The following is a 23,774-nucleotide window of genomic DNA, read 5'->3' as shown; positions in this document are numbered from 1 at the left end:
GGCTGATTTAGCCCGGCCCCTGGCAGCTTCCTCTAGATCTGGGGTCAGACCCAGCCATCCCAGGAGGAGGGTAGAAGAAGTTGTGTGCCACAAGCCAGCCCACACAGAAGGTAAGAAGCTGAGGGTTCTGGCCCAAGGTAGGGAAGGCAGATGCCCAAGGCAGGGTGGCTCCAGGGAATGAGATGACCTAGGAGATGAGTGGATACCAGTGTGTGTGTGTGTGTGTGTGTGTGTGTCTGTCTGTCTGTCTGTCTGTCTCTGTCTCTCCCTCTTCCTCTAAATTTCTGTTTCTCCCTCCCCTCTCCCAGTCCCTGTCTGTCTGTCTCTGAGTCCTTCTTGCCCATCCCCAGCCCTCCCTATTCCTGCCCCTCACTCCCTTGTTCCTTTCCCTCTTTCTGTCTCTGCCTCACAGCTCACCATCACTGTCTCTTCCTTCACCCTCAGGACTCACCACCCTGCACCCCATCTGACCACAGATGCTGGAGCTGAGCCTGTCCTGGCTGGGATTCGGGCCAGTGGTAGCCTCCCCGTGGCTGCTGCTGGTGGTGGTAGGGGCCTCCTGGCTCCTGGCCCGTGTCCTGGCCTGGACCTACACCTCCTACAACAACTCTCGCCGCCTCCGATGTTTCCCGCAGCCCCCAAAACGTAACTGGTTCTTGGGTCACCTGGGCCTGGTGAGTGTGGGCAGCAGATTGAGTCTGGGAAGTCAAGGTAGATGGACTTCCTGGGAGGTCAGAAATGGGGCTCAGGTTTGAGCTGGGGTCTAGGACAGCAGAGAAGACAGGGAAGCCAAGGAACCCCCTCTTCCCTCACTCATTCATTCCTCTACTCTGCCATCGAGACATTCTCCACATCCTGTCCTTCCAGTCCTAGCCTGCTTTGGGGTCCATTCCCTGCCTGACTTCCACACATTATGCACCTGATAAGATTCACCATCCAGCGTCTGCTCTGCACAGGGCCCATATACTTGTGTCTTTTTCTCAGCCACAGCTTTCCTAAGGGAAATAACTACCACCTCCCCATTCCCACCTACAGGAGCACAGCTGCCCACCTCCTCCCCTTTCCAGGACCCCTTCCTCTAATTTAACTCTCATCCCTCCCCCGAAGATGTCCCAATGGGCCTGTTGCCCAATCTAGATAAAGCCAGCTACTCACTTCCTCTTTCAGAAGCCTTCTTAAACCTACCCCACCTCCACACCTTCCTAGCTTGTGCCCCAGACTGATACTTATGACTTGACCCCACTCATGATTAATGAAATGGGTAATCATCCAATTATTTAGTAACCACTTCCGAATTTGATGATAGTTTGGGGGAGCAGACATTACGGTGCCCAGTCCAGGACTGGAGCAATGTAAGTGCTCAAAATAAATGCTTGATGACTGAGGTGATCAACTTGCCATCATCTCCCTCAGTCAAGGTCAAAGGGATTATATTCAGCTCCCCCAATCTCCCAGACAACTTTTCCTTTCATGCCTGGGATGAGAACTACAACTTGGGGGAAGACTTATTGCAATTGCTTTTCATCAAGGCAAAGTTCACAGTGGAGGGTGTCCAAAGCTCACTGCGAAGATTTGCTGAGGTTCCAGATCTTCAAATGGTCTCAGTGAGCCCTGGAAGCAGCAGGAATGTTACAAACTTCTCCAGTTCTGCCTTCTCTGCCTCCAAGGGCTGGGCCGTGGGGACCGGTTCAGTCTCTCTTCTGTGTGACTTCAGCTGAGCCACGCTGCCTCTCTGGGCTAGTCTCATCTAGTGCTTTGAATCCTCACCTTAGGGCCTTGGGAGAGGGGAGAAAGTCACAAAGGTGAATGTGTTTTGTGTCACCTGCCTAGAGTACCTGAGGGTATTTGTCAGGTTTGAATGGAGCATCGTGAGGGAAAGGGTGCTTCACTAGGAGGCAACCTGCACTTCTTTCCCTTTAAGGAGATATGGCATCAGTTTCTTCTTTTGAAAATGGCACAATTGAAGGGCCTGCCCATAACTCACAGAGAAACAGACAGGATGCACTCTGCACCGAGCCTGAGCAGTGAAAGACCATGTTCCTCCTTTGGTTAATAGGCAGAGTTCACTTCTGTCCCTGGGGGATGGCCAGGGCTATAAGGTCAGAGGTCTGCAGAACCCTTGCCATGCAAGAAATCAGAAGCCAGGTGGAGCAGGAAAAACATGGGAGGGTGTTGGACCAAAGCCCAGTCACCCTGCTTCCCACAAAGCTGCCCACTGAGGATCTCCTTTCTTGTCTCCCAGGACAAGAAAAATGTGTCTTCTCAAGCCAAGATCTGCCTCCCTGTGGGCAGAGAGCCTGTCTTCTCCCTGTGCCCTGGGATAGACCCTTGGGACTTGGACAGCCTCCAGGTCCCTCCTTCCCCCAGAAGGAAGGAGGAAGCAGAGATTCCCTCCATCTGTATAGGATCCCACACTCTGTCCTCCTCAGTAGACTCTCCTTCTGTGAAGTGATGGCCCTTACCTTGCTTACAGGTTCCCCCCACGGAGCAGGGCTTGAGCAAAGTAACTCAGCTGGTGACCAACTACCCTCAGGGTTACTTGATGTGGATGGGCCCCATCACCCCCCTGGTCATTTTCTGCCACCCTGACTTGATCCGGACTTTTGCCAATGCCTCAGGTACCCAGGCAGAGCTGGTGGTGGTGGATGCCATGACACACCTCAGGGCTTCCAGCCCCACCCCTGCCAAGCTTCCGTGTGGCCCCCACAGGAACCCAACCCCCTTCCCCTCCTCTCTCTGCCATCTTCCTCTTTCCTTCATGTATTGATCACTGCCATCTCGCAGCCTCCTCCTTCCTCTCACTGCCATTTACACCCCACCCTGGTGTCCTGAGTATAAGACAGGACATGAAGATTTGAAGATTCAGATTCAGGCAGAGAGATTTGTGACCTGGTGTGGTCAGGGATTGGCCAGAGGGAAATGAGCTCTGCAAACCCAGAGAAGAAGCAAGGTTCTCTTCTGGGGGATGCTGGAAGGCTTCCTGGAGGAGGAATTGGAACTGGGTCTGGAACAACAAGCAGAAAGTTTTTAAAACAGAGTATGGAGTGATGTATGGGCATCCATAACATCCCAGGTCCCCTGCCAGACCTGCTCTCAGTCCCCACCTATCCCCAGGTGCTGAGCAATGACGGCTTATGGCTGGTGTACGTATAAGTTGCTATTCCCACGACATCCACCTCTCTAATGGGTGGGTCACTTTCTTTTCCCCTATCTTGGAGCTGGTCCACTTCTATCAGTGCCCTCCTTCTCCAGTTGCCAGGAATCTCCCTGGGGAGGCTCCACCCCAACCTGGCTCTCTTCCCTTGTTCCCTGCCCTTCCCATTCACAGACAGATGACCAGGCAAGCAGGGGAACAGGCAGCGTGTAACAGAAACCTGGGTTCAGACCCAAGAATGCAGAGTGAACACGAGAAGGGTCCTGGCTCTCTCTGGCTGCTGAAGTCTCCTTCAGCTGTTAGTGGTAGAAATGCCATGCTGTATGATGTATGGAAAGAAAAGGAATCAAGTGACTATATGAAATCCAAGGAGGGGTATCTTCAGACCCAGAGCTCTCCATGTCTATATAATGTCATAAGAAATCTGTTTTCATTGTTTAGTTCTCTGTTCCTCTGTAGTGGCTTTCCTATCATCTTGCTAAAACTGAATCCAACAAGCTCAACCCCCATGGAAAAGTGAGCTCACTGACAACATTTTCAGGAAAAGACACAGGATTTCCTTTAATTTCCCTAGCCTGTGTCATAGGACCCATTCCTGTGTCCCTGAAACTCTGAGTACCCAGTCTTGGAGGTGGTTTAAGAGTCCTCTAAGCTGTTGTTTTGAGGCTCAGAGTGATTTGATGGTTAAGAACACAGACCCTGGGTTCAGACAGATGTTGGCACATGTCTCAAGTTTATTGTCTGAGAGAATGTGGGCAACAGACTCCATCGTTCAGAGCCTCAGTGTCCTTATCAGGAATATCGTGATGGAAGAGAAGTCAGGGGAACACGGTGTTTGGGATCCAGACAGGGAAAGACCCTTCCTATCCCTAAACTCAAGGGACCCCAATTATCACATATGAAGGATAAGGGGACAGAGGATGGCAGGAGGCTGAGGACAGAGGAGCAGCTGCTGGAGGTTGATTCATTGTCCCAGCTCTGGATCACTGCCCTGCAGTTCCTTCCCTCTGGCAGCCTAGAAGAGTGTGAATTAGGTCCTATTTGTTCCTCTCCAGATTCAGAGCTCAGAGGAAGGTCTCCTGTACACACAGGGCCTGGCCAGCACCTATGGAGATGCGTGCTGCTGGTGGGTGGGGCCCTGGCATGCGATCATCCGCATCTTCCACCCCACCTGCATCAAGCCTGTGCTCTTTGCTCCAGGTAGATGCCTCCCTGGCCATAGCTTGCCCATTGCCATGGTCTCTGTGTTGCCTCTAGTTGTACAAGTGACCAGGATGCAGGCAGAGGGGGGCATGGCAAAGATGCCACTGTCTCCCACTGCAGAATCCCAGCTGCACGCTCTCCAGTCATGTCTGTGCAATGTCTGCCGAATGGCCACGTCTGATCAGATGTATGTTTCTACATGGATTCTGGTTACAGTTAGTGTATGTTATACCTAGTGATACCTGGTATATGTTTAAATCTGAGTTCAGAGATGTTCTCAGTCATGTCTAGAGCTCATCTGTGGCCAAGGACATTTGAGGCATCTTGGAGCCTCTCTGGTTCTTGTCTGAGATGCTGTTAGAGATTGCCTGGTTCTCCAGTTGGTCACTTCTGGATGTTTGTCTGAGGTCTGGAACTCCAGGATCACTCTGAGAAATGCCGGAGACCTTATGTGAATCTTGTCTGATGCTTAGGATATGTTTGAGTGTTTCCTGGTTCAGGTCTGTGTCATCAGTGTATTCAAGTCCTGTCTGGAGTCCACCTGGGGCACACTGAGGTCATGTTAGACTGTCTTCAGGCCCATGGCAAAGCATTCTGTCATGTCATGTTGTGTCATTCATGGTGTGGCCTTGTTAAGACTTGTTAAGACATGGGACCATGTCAGATGTCTCAGAAGGGATCAGAGCTGGGGCAGATGTGGTGTCCTAGGTCCCTGCGAAGGTGCTTTGTAAAGTGATGGACTACGCTTGGGAGGTAGAAGATGCAATGTCCAGTCATGTGTCAGGTTGGGGTGTGTCTAAGCACATTGTGTCTATGGGCTCTGCCTTTGCTCTGTTCTGTGCTGCAGCCTGGTCTGGTTTCCTCTCCCCTCCCAGCTTCCTGTGCTCTTAGTCCTGTTCTGCTATGTTGGGCTTGGAGGGGGAATGCAGATTCCTGACTGGGAGCCTCCACTCCCCACCAAAAGACCCTCCCCTCCCCCTCTCTTTGGTCCCTGATGGTCCTCATTCATATCAGCTGCCATCGCACCCAAGAATGTGGTCTTCTACAACTTTCTGAAGCCTTGGCTGGGTGAGTAACTGTTCACAAAGGGGGTTGGGGATGACCTTGGAGACCCAGGGGAAGGTTCTTTCTTTGCTCATTCCCCGTGATTATCTCTTCTAGGGGATGGGCTCCTGCTGAGTGCTGGTGACAAGTGGAGCAGCCACCGTCGCCTGCTGACACCTGCCTTCCACTTCAACATCCTGAAGCCTTATATGAAGATTTTCACCAAGAGCACAGACATCATGCACGTGAGTCTCTTGAACCCAGGGTCCCAGCTGGAGTCTTGGGGACAATGGGGACTCAGAGACGTCTTGTCTGGATTTCTCCTTCTTCTGATTGGCTCGAGTCCATTGTTCTTCTTTTCTCGGCCTCAGTGTCCTTGGCTATATAAAGAGTGTAATATGATCCCTGCTTTGCAGGGTGGTCAAGATATCCTGCAAGCTGAGCTTCCCTGGTGGCTCAGATGGTAAAGAATCTGCCTGCAATGCAGGAGACCTGGGTTCAACCCCTGGGTCAGGAAGATCCCTTGGAGAAGGAAATGGCAACCAAGTGTTGCCATTCTCCAGTGTTCTTGCCTGGAGAATTCCATGTACAGGGGAGCCTCGCAGGCTACAATCCATGGGGTCACAAAGAGTCGTACATAACTGAATGACTTTCATTTTCAAGATATCATAATGGAGCCACGTCCCTAGCACATAGTAGATGCTCAGAAGGTGTTAGCTTCTGTTTTACCTTCACAGAAGGCCTTAGAATCTTGAGACATATTTGATGATAATAATGAATATAAGTATCAGGGAGTAGTTATTTCTGAGTAATGAATCACTTGAAAACAATAAGGGTTTAGTACTTACAGCAAGACTGTGAATCAGTTGGGTGGTTTCTCTGGATGTGGATGGGGCCACGCATGTACCAGTGATCAGCTGAGGGTCTGGTTGTGTTAGACTGTACCCTGCAGCACTGCAAGACTCAAGACTGAAGAAAGAGCTGGAGTCAATAAGACAGACATACATCAGTGGTTTAATGGATAAAGGGATCTTACGTGTCTGAAGCAAAGTCCAGGAGTGATATCCCATCATGTGTATCTGTGGCTGAGAGCAAGTATGTCAGCATTTACTGATTAGGCTCCATGAGTAAGAGGAAATGTGAATAAGGTGTAGGTGAAGCAGGGACTGGTCAAGCATAGGATGTACAGAGAACAAGGGGACAGCTGTCTTGGGCAGCCTGAACATACAGATAGGAAGTATTGCTGGTCTGGGGTCAGTCCCCTCACAGGTTTGAAGCTTGGTTGGCTGTAAGCTGATCTAGCATGACCTCGGGTAGGGTAACTAGACCTGCTTTCATGTGATTCTCTCCCTTCAAAAGGCATCTCAGGCTGGTCCACATGGTAGAGGCAGGGTATGAAAAGACTGAGAGGAAGCTGCAGTGCCCCTTGGGGTCTAGGTTTGGAATGATCACCTCATCATTTTCACCGCAGTCTGTTGACCAAAGAAAGTCCAAGGCCAGCTCAGAATCAAAGGATGGTGAAAGAGGCTCCACCTCCAAGTAGAGTTACTGAAAATTACATTGCAAAGGGTTTTGATATATACATGGGAAAGTAAAGAACTGGAGCTTAGGCTTTTGTGAAGTGCCTGTGATTTTTTTCATACTTGCAAGCCGATAAGGGAGCTTGTCACTGTTTCTTGGATTCTGCCAGAATACATGAGACTCTTAAGTCACAGACAAAGGACAGTTTATTACTCTTGGCACAGCAAACAGCATATGCTTCTTGTTGGTTTGCATTCTTCTTCCAAGTCACCAAATCTCATACAAATAACACAGGTGGGCTTCTATGGATGTCTACTCATATAGTATGTTATATCACAGGGGAGGGAATATTAGTTTTAGGAACTCTGTGGCATTTATAGCAGTTAGAAGCAGGTTGTTTGCTACAAACACAACTCTGAGAAATGGCCCAGGTAAAGAACATAGGGGTCTTAGAAATTTTTGGCAAAACCAAAAAAAAAAAAAAAAAGTGCAGAAGTACTCAGGGCCCATAGAGGACTATCTTTATTAACATAGGGATCATTTTCCTAATCAACTTATAACAATGAAAATGATGAAAACTAACATTTGTTAGCACTTAACTTTATGAAAAGTTGACCAATGTTGGACAAAGTATGAGCTCAACAGGTAAAGAATCTGCCTGCAGTGGAGACTCAGGAGATGTGGGTTTGATCCCTGGGTTGGGAACATCCCCTAGCGGAGAAAATGGCAACCCACTATACTATTCCTGCCTGAAAAATCCCAAGGACAGAGGAGACTGGGGGACCACAGTCCAAAGCATCAGACACAGCGTCGGACATGACTGAGTAACTGAGCACACACTCATGCACATAAAGTATAGTGGGTAGAATCAGGATTACAAAACCCAGATCTTCTGACTCCCAGTAATGGAGACTTCATGTCCTAATAGTAATAGTTTTCACTCCTACATGAGCCTGGTCCTCCTTGGGGGTGGGTGCCTCGGACCGGGAGACAGACTCCAGGGAGTGCATCTTGGTATCTGGGGTTACGAAGGGGCACCAGGGAGGCAGTTCTCAGCCTCAGCTGTGTCCCCTTCTCTGTCCAGGCTAGGTGGCAGCGTCTGATCACAGAGGGCCACACCCATCTGGACATGTTTGAACATATCAGCCTCATGACCCTGGACAGTCTGCAGAAATGCGTCTTCAGTTACGACAGCAATTGCCAGGAGTGAGTCTCACCCAAGGGCCTGGGGAACATGAGCCACAGATCCACGGGAGTAGATGGGTGAGGGAGGGTTGACCAGAACAATCAGAAAGGTCTTCTTGGAGGAGGTAGGTCAGATCTGGACATCAAAGAACAAGAAGGGGAAAGAGAAGAAGCCATCCTTTTAGGTGAGTAGAACTGTTTGATAAAGGCCAGGAGGCTAGGATGAGCACAGTAAGTGCAATAGTGAGGAGACATCTTGGAGATAAGGATGGAGGCATGGGTATCTTTATATCTTAAGAACATTCTGAAACCAAAGAGGATAAGAACTTTCTCCTGGGCTTTCCAGAGAGCCATGGAAGGTGTTTGAGAAGAGGGTTCTGTTCAAAGTTTATTTCAGACATCAGATATTTTAAATTGTTGCATTTTTATGCTCTCATCCTGTAGGAAGCCCAGTGACTATATTGCTGCCATCTTGGAGCTCAGTGCCCTTGTGTCAAAACGATATCAGCAGATCTTCCTGCACATGGACTTCCTGTACTACCTCACCCCTGATGGGTGGCGCTTCCGCAGGGCCTGCCGCCTGGTGCACGACTTCACAGGTGCTGTCATCCAGGAGCGGCGCTGCACCCTCCCCAAGGAAGATATTGGTGACTTCATCAAGGCCAAGGAGAAGACCAAGACTTTGGACTTTATTGATGTACTCCTGCTGACCAAGGTGGGCTCCTCTGGGATCTGAATTCAAGAAGCAGTATAGGCGTTAGGAACTTGATTTAATCAAAGAAATTGAACTGGATGCAGAGGGTGCTGGGGAGCCATGTGAGATTCTTGTTGAAGGAAGGGCTGGGTTAGGGGTAAGTTTTAGAGATGACTATGTGGAATGTACAGGGCTTCCCTAGTGGCTCACACAGTCAAGAATCCACCTCCAGTGCAGGAGGCCCAAGTTTGATCCCTAGGTCAGGAAGATCCCCTGGAGTAGGAAATGGCATCCCACTCCAGTATTTTTGCCTAGAGAATTCCATGGACAGAAGAGCCTGGTGGGCTTCAGTCCATGGGGTTGCAAAGAGTCAGACAGGACTGAGCAACTAACACACACACACATGTGGGGTGCAGCCTGCAAGGGACTGCTAAGTCTGAAACTGTGAAGGCCTGAGATTTTACTCTCCTTCTCAATTAGTAAGTTAGTCTACTACAGAAATAAACTGTATATATCCATGTATACATACAAAATACTGGATCATAAGAATCCATTTATTACTTATAGCAGTAACAATAACCAGAGTAGAATGGTATCTCTGCTCCCCCATTCCCAAATTCCCCTGAGATCTCCATGATTCCTTTATCTGCCCATGTAGCCATACTTGACATTACAGAACAAATACCTTCTTTTTTATTAATTTATTTATTTTAATTGGAGGCTAATTACTTTACAATATTGTAGTGGTTTTTGCCATACATTGACATGAATCAGCCATGGGTGTACATGTGTTCCTCATCCTGAATCCCCCTCCCACCTCCCACCCCATCCCATCCCTCTGGGTCATCCCAGTGCATCAGCCTTGAGCATCCAGTCTCATGCGTTGAACCTGGACTGGCAATCTATTTCACATATGGTGATGTATATGTTTCAATGCTATTCTCTCAAATCATCCCACCCTTACATTCTCCTATAGAGTCCAAAAGTCTGTTCTTCACATCTGAGTCTCTTTTGCTGTCTCGTATATAGGGTCATCATCATCATCTTTCTAAATTCCATAAATATGCATTAATATACTGTATTGGTGTTTTTCTTTCTGACTTACTTCACTCTGTGTAACAGGCTCCAGTTTCATCCACCTCATTAGAACTGATTCAAATGTATTCTTTTTAATAGCTGAGTAATACTCCATTGTGTATATGTACCACAGCTTTCTTATCCATTCATCTGCCGGTGGACATCTAGGTTGTTTCCATTTCCTAGCTATTGTAAACAGTGCTGCAATGAACATTGGAGTACACATGTCACTTTCACTTCTGGATTTTTCAGCGTGTATGCCCAGCAGTGGGATTGCTGGGTCATATGGCAATTAAAAGATGCTTACTCCTTGGAAGAAAAGTTATGACCAACCTAGATAGTATATTCAAAAGCAGAGACATTACTTTGCCGACTAAGGTCCGTCTAGTCAAGGCTATGTTTTTTCCTGTGGTCATGTATGGATGTGAGAGTTGGACTGTGAAGAAGGCTGAGCACTGAAGAATTGATGCTTTTGAACTGTGGTGTTGGAGAAGACTCTTGAGAGTCCCTCGGACTGCAAGGAGATCCAACCAGTCCACTCTGAAGGAGATCAACCCTGGGATTTCTTTGGAAGGAATGATGCTAAAGCTGAAGCTCCAGTACTTTGGCCACCTCATGCAAAGAGTTGACTCATTGGAAAAGACTCTGATGCTGGGAGGGATTGGGAGCAGGAGGAGAAGGGGACGACTGAGGATGAGGTGGCTGGATGGCATCACGGACTCGATGGACGTGAGTCTGAGTGAACTCCAGGAGATGGTGATGGACAGGGAGGGCTGGCGTGCTGCGATTCATGGGGTCGCAAAGAGTCGGGCACGACTGAGCGACTGAACTGAACTTGCACACCTGGAATAAAGCCAACTTGGTCATGATGTATGATCTTTTTAATGTGTTGTTAGATTTTGTTTGCTAGAATTTGGTTAAAGATTTTTGCATGTATGTTCATCAGTGATATTGACCTGTAGTTTTCTTTTTTTGTGGCATCTTTTTCCGGTTTTGGTATTAGGGTGATGGTGGCCTCATAGAATGTGTTTGGAAGTTTACCTTCCTCTGTAATTTTCTGGAAGAGTTTGAGGAGGATAGGTGTTAGCTCTCCTCTAAATTTTTTGTAGAATTCAGCTGTGAAGCCATCTGGTCCTGAGCTTTTGTTTGCTGGAAGATTTCTGATTACAGTTTAAATTTCCATCCTTCTGCTGGGTCTGTTAAGATTTTCTATTTCTTCCTGGTTCAGTTTTGAAAGATATACTTTTCTAATAATTTGTCCATTTCTTCCAAGTTGTCCATTTTATTGGCATATAGTTGCTGATAGTGGTCTCTCATGATCCTTTGCATTTCTGTGTTGTCTGTTGTGATCTCTCCATTTTCATTTCTAATTTATTGATTTGATTTTTCTCCTTTTGTGTCTTGATGAGTCTGGCTAATGGTTTGTCAATTTTATTTATCTTCTCAAGGAACCAGCTTTTGCTTTGTTGATTTTTGCTATGGTCTCTTTTGTTTCTTTTGCATTTATTTCTGCCCTGATTGTTAAGATTTCTTTCCTTCTACTAACCCTGGGGTTCTTCACTTCTTCCTTTTCTAGTTGCTTTAGGTGTAGAGTTAGGTTATTTATTTGACTTTTTTCTTTTTTCTTGAGGTATGCCTGTATTGCTATGAACCTTCCCCTTAGCACTGTTTTTACAGTGTCTCACAGGTTTGGGGTTGTTGTGTTTTCATTCATTCATTTCTGTGCATATTCTGATTTCCTTTTTGATTTGTTCTGGATTTGTTGGTTATTTAGCAGGGTGTTGTTCAGCCTCCATATGTTGGAATTTTTAATAGTTTTTCTCCTGTAATTGACATCTAATCTTACCGCATTGTGGTCAGAAAAGATGCTTAATTCACCAAGGCTAGATTTATAGCTCAGGATGTGATCTATCCTGGAGAAGGTTCCGTGTAAACTTGACAAAAAGGTGAAATTCATTGTTTGGGGGTGAAATGTCCTATAGATATCAATTAGGTCTAACTGGTCTATTGTATCATTTAAAGTTTGTGTTTCCTTGTTAATTTTCTGTTTAGTTGATCTATCCATAGGTGTGCATGGGGTATTAAAGTCTCTCACTAATACTGTGTTATTGTTAATTTCCCCTTTCATACTTTTTAGCATTTGTCTTACATATTGCAGTGCTCCTATGTTGGGTGCATATATATTTATAATTGTTATATCTTCTTCTTGGATTGATCCTTTGATCATTATGTAGTGTCTTTCTTTGACTCTTGTCACAGCCTTTGTTTTAAAGTCTATTTTATCTGATATGAGTATTGCTACTCCTGCTTTCTTTTGGTCTCTATTTGCATGGAATATCTTTTTCCAGCCTTTCACTTTCAGTCTGTTTGTGTCCCTTGTTTCGATGTGGGTCTCTTGTAGACAACATATATAGGGGTCTTGTTTTTGTATCCATTCAGCCAATCTTTGTCTTTTGGTTGGGGCATTTAACCCATCTACATTTAAGGTAATTATTGATAAGTATGATCCTGTTACCATTTACTTTATTGTTTGGGTTCTAGTCTACACACCCTTTCTGTGTTTCCTGTCTAGAGAAGATCCTTAAGCATTTGTTGGAGAGCTGGTTTGGTGGTGCTGAATTCTCTCAGTTTTTGCTTGTCTGTAAAGCTTTTGATTTCTCCTTCATATTTGAATAGATCCTTCCTGGGTACAGTAGTCTGGGCTGTAGGTTATTTTCTTTCATCACTTTAAGTATTTCCTACCATTCCCTCCTTGCCTGAAGAGTTTCTATTGAAAGGTCAGCTAGCTATTATCCTTTTGGGAATTCCCTTGTGTGTTATTTTTTGCTTTTCCCTTGCTGCTTTAAATAATTGTTCTTTGTGTTTGATCTTTGTTAATTTGATTAATATGTGTCTTGGGGTGTTTTGCCTTGGGTTTATCCTGTTTGGGACTCTCTGCGTTTCTTGGACTTGGGTGATGATTTCCTTCTCCATTTTAGGGAAGTTTTCAACTATTATCTCAAGTATTTTCTCATGGTCTTTCTTTTTGTCTTCTTCTTCTAGGACTCCTATGATTTGAATGTTGGGGCATTTAACATTGTCCCAGAGGTCTCTGAGATTGTCCTCATTTCTTTAAATTCGTATTTCTTTTTTCCTCTCTGTTTCATTTATTTCCACCATTCTATCTTCTACCTCACTTATCCTATCTTCTGCCTCTGTTATTCAACTGTTGGTTCCCTCCAGAGTGTTTTTTATCTCTTTTATTGCATTTTTCATTATATATTGACTCCTTTTTATATCTTCTAGATCCTTGTTAAACCTTTCTTACATCTTCTCAATCCTTTTCTCCAGGCTATTTATGTGTAACTCTATTTTGTTTTCAAGATATTGGATCATTTTCACTATCATTATTCGGAATTCTTTATCAGGTATATTCCCTATCTCTTCCTCTTTTGTTTGGTTCGGTGGGCATTTATCTTGTTCCTTTACCTGCTGGGCATTTCTCTGCCTCTTCGTCTTGTTTATATTGCTGTGTTTGGGGTGGCCTTTCTGTATTCTGGCATTTGTTGGTCCCTCTTTATTGTGGAGTTTCCTCACTCTGGGTGGGGTTGGACGGGTGGCTTGTCATGGTTTCCTGGTTAGGGAAGCTTGTGTCGGTGTTCTGGTGGGTGGAGCTGGATTTCTTCTCTCTGGAGTGCAATGAAGTGTCCAGTAATGAGTTATGAGATGTCAATGGTTTTGGAGTAACTTTGAGCTGCCTGTATATTGAAGCTCAGGGCTATGTTCCTGTGTTGCTGGAGAATTTGCATGGTATGTCTTGCTCTGGAACTTGTTGGCCCTTGGGTGGTGCTTGGTTTCAGTGTAGGTATGGAGGCCTTTCATGAGGTCCTACCGATTAATGTTCCCTGGAGTCAGGAGTTCTCTGGTGTTCTCAGGATTTGGACATAAGCCTCCTGCCTCTTGTTTTCAGTCTTATTCTTACAGTAGCCTCAAGACTTCTCCATCTACACAGCACCAATAATAAAACATCTAAGTTAAAGATGAAAAGCTTCTCCACAGTGAGGGACACCCAGAGAGGTTTACAGAGTTACATGGAGAAGAGTAGAGGGAGAAGGGAGATAGAGGTGACCAGGAGGAGAAGAGGGGAAATCAAATAGAGCGACAGCAAGCTAGCCAGTAATCAGTTCCCTATGTGCTCTCCACAGTCTGGACTGCTCAGAGATGTTCACAGAGGTACACATAGAAGAGAAAAGGGAGGAAGGAGACAGAAGTGGCCAGCAGGATAAAGGGGGGAATCAAAGTAGAGAGACAGATCCAGCCAGCAATCAGTTCCCTAAGTGTTCTCCACAGTCCAGAACACACAAAGAGATTCAAAGTTGAGTACAGAAGAGAAGAGGGAGGGAGGAGATAGAGGAGACCTGGTGGAGAAAAGGAGAGTCCAGAGTGGGAGTGAACAATCAAACCAGTAATCTCACTCCCAAAAAAATGGGTACTGAAAATTGGGTTCTTAAAGGTACACAATTGATAACAAATACCAATAAGCAAAGATTAAAAATCTAGAGTAGAGGTTAGATTCTCAAAAATACAATATTAAAGAAAAAAACAAAGTCACAAAAATTATAATATATATATATATATGAAGTTTGCTTTAAAAGATAGGGTCTCTTTTTTTGAAAATTAGTAGTAGGTTATAAAAATAAAAATTAAAGGAGTAATAGAGGACTTTAAAATAAAAAAATTAATTTAAAGAATGATAGTAGTAAAAATATATCTAGGACTTTCTATGATGTTGTGGACAGTGTGGGGCTGGCTCATTTTCAGATAGTTCCTTGATCCAGCTTATACTTCTCAAGATCTATAGGGCCCTCCCTATGTAGTTGGTGCTAACTACAGGGTTTTAATCTATTGCACCTGTCACTTCCAATGCGGTTCCCTCTGTTTGATTTAGCTTCTTCTGTTTGCTTGTCTCGTCAGTGTCTAATTTCCACCCTGGCACAAGGGGGCGGTGGTGGACACTTTTTTAGGTTCCCTTGTTCAGTCGTGCTGTGGGGAGGGAGGAATACTGCAAACAAATAACACTGTCGTGTGCTCACAGTGTCTTGGCCACACTGGGTTTGCCCCCACTCACGGCGTGTGTGCTTTCCCTGTCTACACTGCTTAGGCTCTGGATTGCTCTGCCAGAAACTGTCTGAGGTTGGCCCTGGGTTGTATGCACTTCCCAGGTCTAAGCCTCTCAGGTTCAGGTACTGAGGTACTACAGAAAGGTGCAGATTCGTTTGGGCCTGAGTTTTGTGCTGTTCCCAGGTCCAAGAAGCTCAGATGACCAGGTGCTTGGCAAGCACGGTCGCTGCAACTTATCGCCTGCCCCATCCCTGCCACTCGGTTTTCTGGGTGTACAACTGGCACACCTTTTCAGGTGTGCCGTGTGTCTCTTCTGGGGAGCTGATTTCTGGCTGCAACCCTCCCAGGGTTCACAGCTACATAGAGAAGAGAAGAGGGAAGAAGGAGATGGAGGTGACCAGAAGAAGAGGGGGAGTCAAAAGGAGAGAGACAAATATAGCCAGTAATCGTGCCCTAAGTGTTTTCCACAGCCCAGAACACCCAAAGAGATTCACAGATTCAGATAGAGAAGAGAAGAGGGAGGGAGGAGATAGAGGTGACCTGGGGGAGAGAAAGGAGAGTCAAAAGGGGAGAGAGCAATCAAGCCAGTAATCACACTTCTAAGTAAAAATGGGTACTGAAGATTAGATTTTTAAAGGTACAAAATTGATAACAAATACCAAAAAGCAAAGGTTAAAAATCTAGAGTAGAAGTTAGACTCTCAAAAATACAATATTAAAAAAATCACAAAAATTATAAAATATATATATGAAATTTGCTTTAAAAATAGAGTGTTTTTTGCAAGGTAATAGTAGGTTATAAAAATGAAAATTAAAGGACTAATAAAGAACTTAAAAATAAAAAAACATTTTTAAATGATAATAATAAAAAATATCTAGGAATTTCTCTGGAGCTGTTGAGGGCAGTATAGGGTCAGTTCAGTTTCAGATAGTTCCTTGTTCCAGCTTATACTTCTTCTCAAGGTCTATAGGCCCCTTCCAATATAGTCGATGATAAATACAGGGTTTTAATCTGTTGCACCTGTCACTTCCAAACGATTCCCTCTTCTTTGTTTCTTTTGGCTTCCTCTGTTTGCAAGTCTCTTCAGTGTCTAATTTCCGCCCTAATACAAGGAGGCGAAGGTGTTCACTTATGTAGGCTTGCTTGTTCAGTTGTGCTGTGGGAAGAGAGGAACACTGCAAGCAAATATCACTGGCATGTGTGGGGAGTGCTCGCAGTGTCTGAGCCACACTGGGTTTGCCCCCACTCATGGCACATGTGCTTTCCTGGTCTACACTGCACAGGCTCCAGGTTGTTCTGCAGCAGAACTGTCCAAAGAAGGCCCTAGGCTGTGTGCACTTCCCAGGTCTAAGCTGCTCACGTTCAGGTTCTCAGGTACTCAAGGCACAGACTTGGTTGGGCCTGCATTTTGTGTCTTTGCCAGGTCCGAGCAGCTCAGGTGACCGGATGCTTGGCGAGTGCACTGTCTCAGGTGTGTGGTGTGTCTCATCACCTCCCCAGTCTTAGCCGCTCAGTTTCCTGGGTGCGCAGCGAGAACACCATCTCAGGTGTACCATATGTCTCCTCTGCAGAGCTGATCTCAGGCTGTGACCCTCCTGGCAGATGTCAACTGTCCAGGATCCCAGGAAGACTTTGTTAGCAACTGGGGGAGGGGCCGCTCTGCAACCAGCTAGCTCTCCTTTGGTATTCGCTCAATCCTTTGTTCTGTGAGTGGACCAGGCTGTGCCTTAGGTTAGAGCTTTTCACGGGAAATTTCTCTCTCTCTTTTTTTTTCTCTCTCTCTGGTTAACCCACAGTTTGGTTTATTATCTCATGGTAGCTCCCTCAGATTGTCCTCAGGGCATTCAGGCCCAGTCCTTACTCTAAGCATGCAACCCGCGCCTTCCTGTTCAGCCCCCCTCGCTGCTGGCAGGCACAAGCATCTGGGCTACTTCTCCACTGGGAGTTGTGGTTAGGTGTGTATTCTGTGGGTTGTTTTTTCTTTTTTCCTCCTGGTTATGTTGCCCTCTGAGATTCCAAAACTCCCCCCAGACCCGCCAGTGAGAGGATTCCCTGGTGTTTGGAAACTTCTCCTCCTTCATGACTCCCACTCCAGGATGGGTCTCCATCCCTAACTCTTTTGTCTCTCTTTTTGTCTTTTTTTGTGTGTGTCCTACCTCCTTTCAAAGAGAATGGGCTGCTTTTCTGGGTGCCTGGTGTCCTCCACCAGCATTCAGAAGTGGTTTTGTAGAATTTTCTCAGCATTCAAATGATCTTTTGATGAATTTGTGGAGGAGAAAGTGGTCTCCCTGTCCTATTCATCCACCATCTTAGGCCTGCCCCCCCCCTAATTTATTTATTTTAATTGGAGGCTAATTACTTTACAATATTGTAGTGGTTTTACCTCCAGTTTTTGAAATTTGGAACATACACAGGACTTCTCCTTCTTTCCTGTGTTCAAGGAGGGAAGGGAGAAGGAAAAAGAGAGGAGGGAAGGGAAGGGATGGGAGTAGAGGGGAAGGGAAAATAGTGGAGAGGAGAGAAGAATAGACAAGAGCAGCAGAGATGAGAAGAAGTTGTTTTGGAGCTTAATAAGAACCTCTTCACTGAGAAGGCAAAGACTGCATATTCTACAGGTGAACAACCCACTCCTTATCTCCAGGAGGCATTAGGAATGGGTTTTAATCTCTACTTCTAAGGTAAACTTGTCATCAGTCATCCTGTAACCCAGGTTACATCATGTAGAAACATGAAAATATTTATGAATCATTGATTCCCTTTACCATGGATGCCAGGCAAAGAGTTCAAGGAGGAGGTCTGTGGGTGGGGCATCTAGTGGTACTGAGCAAAGGAGGTCTAGGACTTCAGGTTGAGCTTGGGTTTCTAGATGGATAATGGAGCTTCAGAGATTGTCTCAGTTTAGGCTCAGGGACACTCAGAACTTGTGTGAATCTGGGAATCTTGCTTTCTCTCCAGGATGAAGATGGGAAGGGATTATCAGATGAAGACATCCGAGCTGAAGCTGACACCTTCATGTTTGAAGGTGAGGGTCCCAGTGTGGAACTACACAGAGGGATAGGTCTCTCCCCCAACCCAGGAACTTGGCAAGTGGACGCTGGATCACAGCATCCCTCCCCATCCCCCCATGGGCCTTAAAGTGAGGGTGTTGTCCACACTCTAGTGCTGAAGTAGGCCAGAGATCCAAGCCTCTCTGAATGCTCCTCAGGCCACGACACCACAGCCAGTGGCCTCTCCTGGGTCCTGTACAACCTTGCAAAACACCCAGAATACCAGGAGCGCTGCCGGCAGGAGGTGCAAGAACTCCTGAAGGACCGTGAGCCTAAAGAGATTGAATGGTGAGTGCAAGTCTTTGTGGCCTTTTTCTGATCCCCTGCTTCCTGGCTTTGGGAGAGTGAAAATATTCTTGTGGATTTTGTCTTTATTTCTTAGTGGGAATGTGAGAAGATCCCAGAAACGGGGTCTGGGAAAAGTTTGCAGGTTTGGGGGACAGAAAGTCCTGCACTAACTAGCAACAATGTGTGAGGGCAGATGATACCAGTGAGCACCTATTCAGTAAATGAACTTTCCCTCCACTTCTTTACTTTTCTCTCCGAAGTCACATGTTTTCAAAAATCTTCATTCTATTTCCTAATATCCTAATTCCTCATATTATTTAGTCCAGGATTTAAAAGGAACACCTGAGGACTAAAGTCATTCAACTCCTTTCCAGGAATATCTGCATCTTCTTCCATCCATTCCCCATTTAGGAAACACTGCAAAACTGCCTCCCTCTCCCCAGTTCTATGCCATCTCCAATTCTCCCCACCTCATTGTGTGTACTGGAGACTCAGAAAGGACCAGTCCCAGTCTTTGCCTTCCAGGATCTTCCAGCTTGGTGAGAGATAGTCCCAGGTCAGGACACTCTTAGTGTGCATGGACCAGGCTGGGGTTTGACATGATAGGCTTGTGGAAAACAGATTACTTAATAATATTAACATGCTATTCCAGAGTGTGGAATGGATATCCATTTTTAAATATTCATATAATCTTTAGGCTTTTAATAGAGTCTAAAATTTTGAATAGAGATCCTAGGCAGCTTTTGCTAAACAAACCCTTAGGTACCACCTTAGGTTCCTATGGTGAATCATATAGTCTATCTGGACTGAGAAACATTTATAAGTTCACTTGGAATATAGATATTCACATGTCTTCCAGATATTTTATATCATCACCATCTTTTCTTTCATCTATTATATTATTTCTAAAGAAAAACTAATAATTTATGTGTATAAATTTCTTGCCCAGTGAACATAGTAAGTGCTAGATATGGTCTTATACCAACAGAACAAAGAAAGATAATTTATAACAAAAACTCTTGTAACAACTGGAGAGCTACATGGGAAAAGGTTAATTCAACATGGTCTTATGTCTTATAAGAAAATACTTATACACTAATCAAAAAGTTAAAATAAAAAATAAAAGAGCCTTGGGACATCCCTAGTGGTCCAGTGATTAAGAATTCACCTTGAAATGCAGGAGACTTAGGTTTGATCCCTGGTCAGGGAACTAAGGAACTAACTAACTTTTCCCATGTGCACAGTAGCAACTAAGCCCACACACAGCTAAACAGAGTCCATGGGCCCAGTGAAAGATCCCGCCTGACACAGCAAAGATCTGATGCAACTAAGATCTGCTGAAACCAAACAAATAAATATTTTTTTCAGAAAATAATAAAATAAAGGAGTCCTAAAGGCTCTAGAGGAAACCAGGGGGAATTATTTTATAGCTCCAGAGTAGGAAAGGCCTTATTTTGGACACAAGTCCCAAGAGATGTACAAGTAAAGTTTGAAAGAAATAAAAAGTCAGATTCAATGTTTACTCTTATTTATAACAGCACTAGGGATACTAGCTAATGAGCTTAGAAGGGGGAAAAAGAGAGAAATGTAAACAAGTAAAGTTTCTGTTACATGGAAAAGATACAGAGCAATGTGTATGGTATACAGCATGATACTGCATAATTATTAATCCAAAAAAGTACTCCTGGAAGGATACATAAAAAAATAACCACTAGTCAAACTGTGAGGAAGGAAAATGAGTGATACTGAGGCATGGGGTGGTGTTTTGTGGTTTTCTGATTTGGAACTAGCTAACTATATCAGCTATTGAGAATTTAAATCACCACACAAAATTAAGGAGATAAAGAAAAAGAATTCAGTCCCCTTACTGGGTCTTATCTTCAATATTTGTACAAGATTTCCAATGAGTTGCTTCCCTAATAGCTCAGTTGGTAAAGAATCTGCCTGCAATGCAGGTGACCGCAGTTTGATTCCTGGGTTGGGAAGATTCGCTGGAGAAGGGAAAGTCTACCCACTCGGGTATTCTTGGGCTTCCCTTGTGGTTCAGCTGGTAAAGAATCTCCCTACAATGCGGGAGACCTGGGTTCGATCCCTGGGTTGGGAAGATCCACTGGAAAAGGGAAAGGCTACCCACTCCAGTATTCTGGCCTGGAGAATTCCATGGACTGTATCACAAAGAGTCGGATGCGACTCTCACTTTCACTTTTTCCAGTGAATTCTCGTTTTCTAAGTATAAAACCACTATCTGCCAAAAATAACACATTTACTCCCATGTTTCAAATGGCATTTCTCTCTTTTTCCCCCTTCTAAGCTCATTAGCTAGTATCCCTAGTGCTGTTATAAATAAGAGTAAACATTGAATCTGACTTTTTATTTCTTTCTCGTTTGCCTTTTGATTTCTCTCTTACCATAAAGAATATTTCACTTTTAAACAAATTAGTAAAGTTTCTTTTTGGTTGGTTCTTTGATGTTTTGCTTAGAAAAGCTTCTAAAAATATGTGGCTAAATTTTGTCTGGTACTTCTGTGATTTTTCTTTCTTTTTAGGAACCATCTTATCGAGCTTTGATGGACAAAGAAAAAGTCGTACATATTTAATGTATACAACATAATGGGTTTAGCACTATTTGATCCATCTGTGATTATGTTATAGACAGAAGGGATCTTATAGGGCAGTAGGAGTGCTGGAGGGTGGCATGTCTATTTTTGCTCCCTGGATAATTGTCTTGGGGTTTCCTTAGGGACGATCTGGCTCAGTTGCCCTTCCTGACCATGTGCATCAAGGAAAGTCTGCGGTTGCACCCCCCAGTCACGGTCATCTCTCGCCGCTGTACCCAGGACATCATGCTTCCAGATGGCCGGGTCATCCCCAAAGGTGCTCACAATGACTATGGAATGAGGCTTCTGGTCAGAAAGGGGGCCCATCAGGCAGGTTGAACCTAATTCTGACTGGTCCCTCCTCTCCCACAGGTGTTATCTGCCTCATCAGCATTTTTGGGACCCACCACAACCCATCTGTGTGGCCAGACCCTGAGGTGATGCCTCCGCCATGCCATACCTCTGTCATCCCTGTCCATTCCCTTTGGGGGACCCAAGGGCAACTACAGAATTCTGATTGGCCAATCAGACATCACCTCCCTCCCATTATACACACATCTGCCTCTCTAAGGATGGACGTTCTGGGCGATACCACCCAGTAACCCTGTCTTGTCTTGCCCCCAGGTCTATGACCCCTTGCGCTTCGAGCCAGAAAACATCAAGGGGAGGTCACCTCTGGCTTTTATCCCCTTCTCAGCGGGTCCCAGGTGAGGGCATTGGGCATTTGAGGTGAGGATGGAGTAGTGGGAGGCAGGGATCTGGGACTAAGATTCCAGGCTTAACTGTAGGGGCCAGGAAGGGGGAACATTTAAGACCGTGTTTCCCTCCCCTCCCCCAGACGTAATGGCAAGGGCCTAGGGAATGGACGGGGGCACAGGGAGGGGTCCATAGTGTGCTGAGGAGCTGGTTTCCCTGCATTCTGGTCTGAGTTCCGGACTGGAGTGTGGGCAAGGGTCTGGGAATATGCAAGCCCACGCGGGGGTTCCTGGCACGATTAGCTTCTCTACCACTGTGCGTGTAAGTTGTGGGCCGGCTGCTATGGGGCCCAGATGAGGGTTCCGGGTGCAGTCAGAGCCCCTGATCTTGCCCACAGGAACTGCATCGGGCAGACATTCGCCATGACCGAGATGAAGGTGGTCCTGGCGCTCACGCTACTGCGGTTCCGCATCCTGCCAGATGAGGAGGAGCCTCGCCGGAAGCCAGAGCTGATCCTGCGCGCGGAGGGCGGACTTTGGCTGCGGATGGAGCTGCTGAGCACAGGGCAGCAATGACACACCCACCTTCTGGCCTGAGATCCGCCATGACCGTAGACACGTCACTGTAGATTCCAAGGAATAAATCTGGGACTTCGCTGGTGGTGCAGTGGTTAAGACTTTGTGCTTCCACTGCAAGGGGACGGGATCCTGATTCGGGAGCTCACGTCTGTCCCAAGCCTCATTGAGAGCCAGGAGAGGGCCCCTGGGGCCTGGACGGATCCAGGCGGATGGGTGTGGCTGTGAACCTGGCGGGGGAAGTGGGGTGGGGGAGAGGGTAGGGGAATGGAGGCAAATTTTTTTATGATAGCTGGAGCTCCATCTTGGATCATTAGGACAAGATGACTTTTTAAGGAAGGTGAAGCAGAGAGCTAGATGCAGGCAGGGTCAAATGACCCTGGATCCACCACTCCCTCCTTCCAAACTTTTGCCATTTTTACCTATTTGGCTGGGTTGAGGGAAATCTCTCTCTAAGCCTCAGTGCCTTTATTACATAATAGTAGCCACCTTATTGCGCTGTTGTGGAGAGTTATAAAAAGCTTGTGCAAATTGACTGACTCAGTATCTGGTAAGCAGCCCTACAGAATGTGCATTCATTGCCACACTTTGTGATGTTTTTGCATCACTTTCTCACATTTAAAATGCTTTAAAGTCATAAAAGTTATACTGAAGTTTGGGGACATGTGGAAACCTACTGTTGAAGAAAATTGCCATTAGAAGATTCAGCAAATTCAAAATCTACATAGTTAGACCTGTTACACAGTTACATGCTGCTCTGCTGTGAAACAGACCTGAAGCTAAGGACCAAAAAGAAAATTTTTCCCTCAGAGAGGCATGACCCAGGACTTCATTTTCATCAGGACGTTCTAGGAACTGGAGGTGAAGAGAGTTCCCAATAGTGAGAGAAGGTGGAGAGGGCAGGAGTGGGGCCACTTCCTTCAGCACCTGGGACAGTGGCTGCTCCAGGACTAGCCCCACTGAGGTGGCAGGGGGTCCTGGGATAGTCTTAGTATCAGACCCTTTTGGGGTTCTACAAGCTGGGGTCAGAAGACTTAATGGTTGAATAATAAGAAACAAATCCTATAACATGAAATTAGTAAATATTTCATGTATTCTAAGCTGAAAATTGCATATGTTTCTGTTTGCCTTCAGAGTTCTTATTAAAATGTTTTTCTTTAAAAACAAAACAGAAAAGTGGGAGGAACTGCCCTGGTGTTCCAGTAGCTTAGACTCAGAGTTTGCAATGCAGGTAGCCCAGGTTCAATATCTGGTCCACGAATGATATTCCACATGCCACAACTAAGTGTTTGCTCTGTAAATAAAGATTCTGCATGCTGCGACCAAGACCCAGAACAGGCAGATAAATAAGTAAATATTTATTAATATTTTTCCTTTCCCCCAAATTATACCTTGTCATAGAAAAAACCACAGTGAAGAAAAAGTAAGAAATAAAAATCATATCTATAATCCAAACATGCCAAAGTAATCACTTCATATTCTCTCAATTATACTGCCAAATTTTAAAATGAAATTATCAGTCACACCCAGCTCTTTGCGACTCCATGAACTGCAGCCTGCCAGGCTCCTCTGCCCATGAAATTTTCCTAGCAAG

General features: G+C 45.5%; 1 protein-coding gene across 3 annotated transcripts; it reads left to right on the top strand.

Moving 5' to 3' along the window:
- LOC120864161 (cytochrome P450 4F3-like) lies at nt 1-23,635 on the top strand. Of its 3 annotated transcripts, none has more exons than XM_040241007.1 (13): nt 1-110; nt 445-674; nt 2,474-2,618; nt 5,372-5,425; nt 5,519-5,646; nt 8,007-8,128; nt 8,552-8,822; nt 17,934-18,000; nt 18,184-18,313; nt 21,053-21,186; nt 21,282-21,346; nt 21,534-21,616; nt 22,003-23,635. In XM_040241007.1, the coding sequence occupies exons 2-13, from the start codon at nt 477-479 to the stop codon at nt 22,178-22,180; spliced, it is 1,575 nt and encodes a 524-aa protein (XP_040096941.1). In that variant the 5' UTR covers nt 1-110; nt 445-476; the 3' UTR covers nt 22,181-23,635. The 3 variants fall into 3 exon arrangements, with proteins under 3 accessions (XP_040096941.1, XP_040096939.1, XP_040096940.1); XM_040241005.1 differs by lacking the exon at nt 2,474-2,618 and adding an exon at nt 4,210-4,354 and having other exon boundaries at nt 4-110; XM_040241006.1 differs by lacking the exon at nt 2,474-2,618 and adding an exon at nt 4,210-4,354 and having other exon boundaries at nt 4-137.
- Nucleotides 23,636-23,774: the final 139 nt, after the last annotated feature.

Source organism: Oryx dammah, unplaced genomic scaffold (assembly GCF_014754425.2).
Source record: "Oryx dammah isolate SB20612 unplaced genomic scaffold, SCBI_Odam_1.1 HiC_scaffold_5, whole genome shotgun sequence".
NCBI lineage: Eukaryota > Metazoa > Chordata > Mammalia > Artiodactyla > Bovidae > Oryx > Oryx dammah.
This window is presented reverse-complemented; position numbering and strand designations above follow the sequence as displayed.

Coding starts and splice junctions, on each gene's coding strand:
- LOC120864161 (XM_040241007.1), top strand. CDS start 477: ATGCTGGAGCTGAGCCTGTCCTGGCTGGGATTCGGGCCAGTGGTAGCC. Junction 18,314..21,052: donor GAGCCTAAAGAGATTGAATG/GTGAGTGCAAGT, acceptor GGGTTTCCTTAG/GGACGATCTGGCTCAGTTGC. Junction 21,347..21,533: donor CTGTGTGGCCAGACCCTGAG/GTGATGCCTCCG, acceptor TCTTGCCCCCAG/GTCTATGACCCCTTGCGCTT.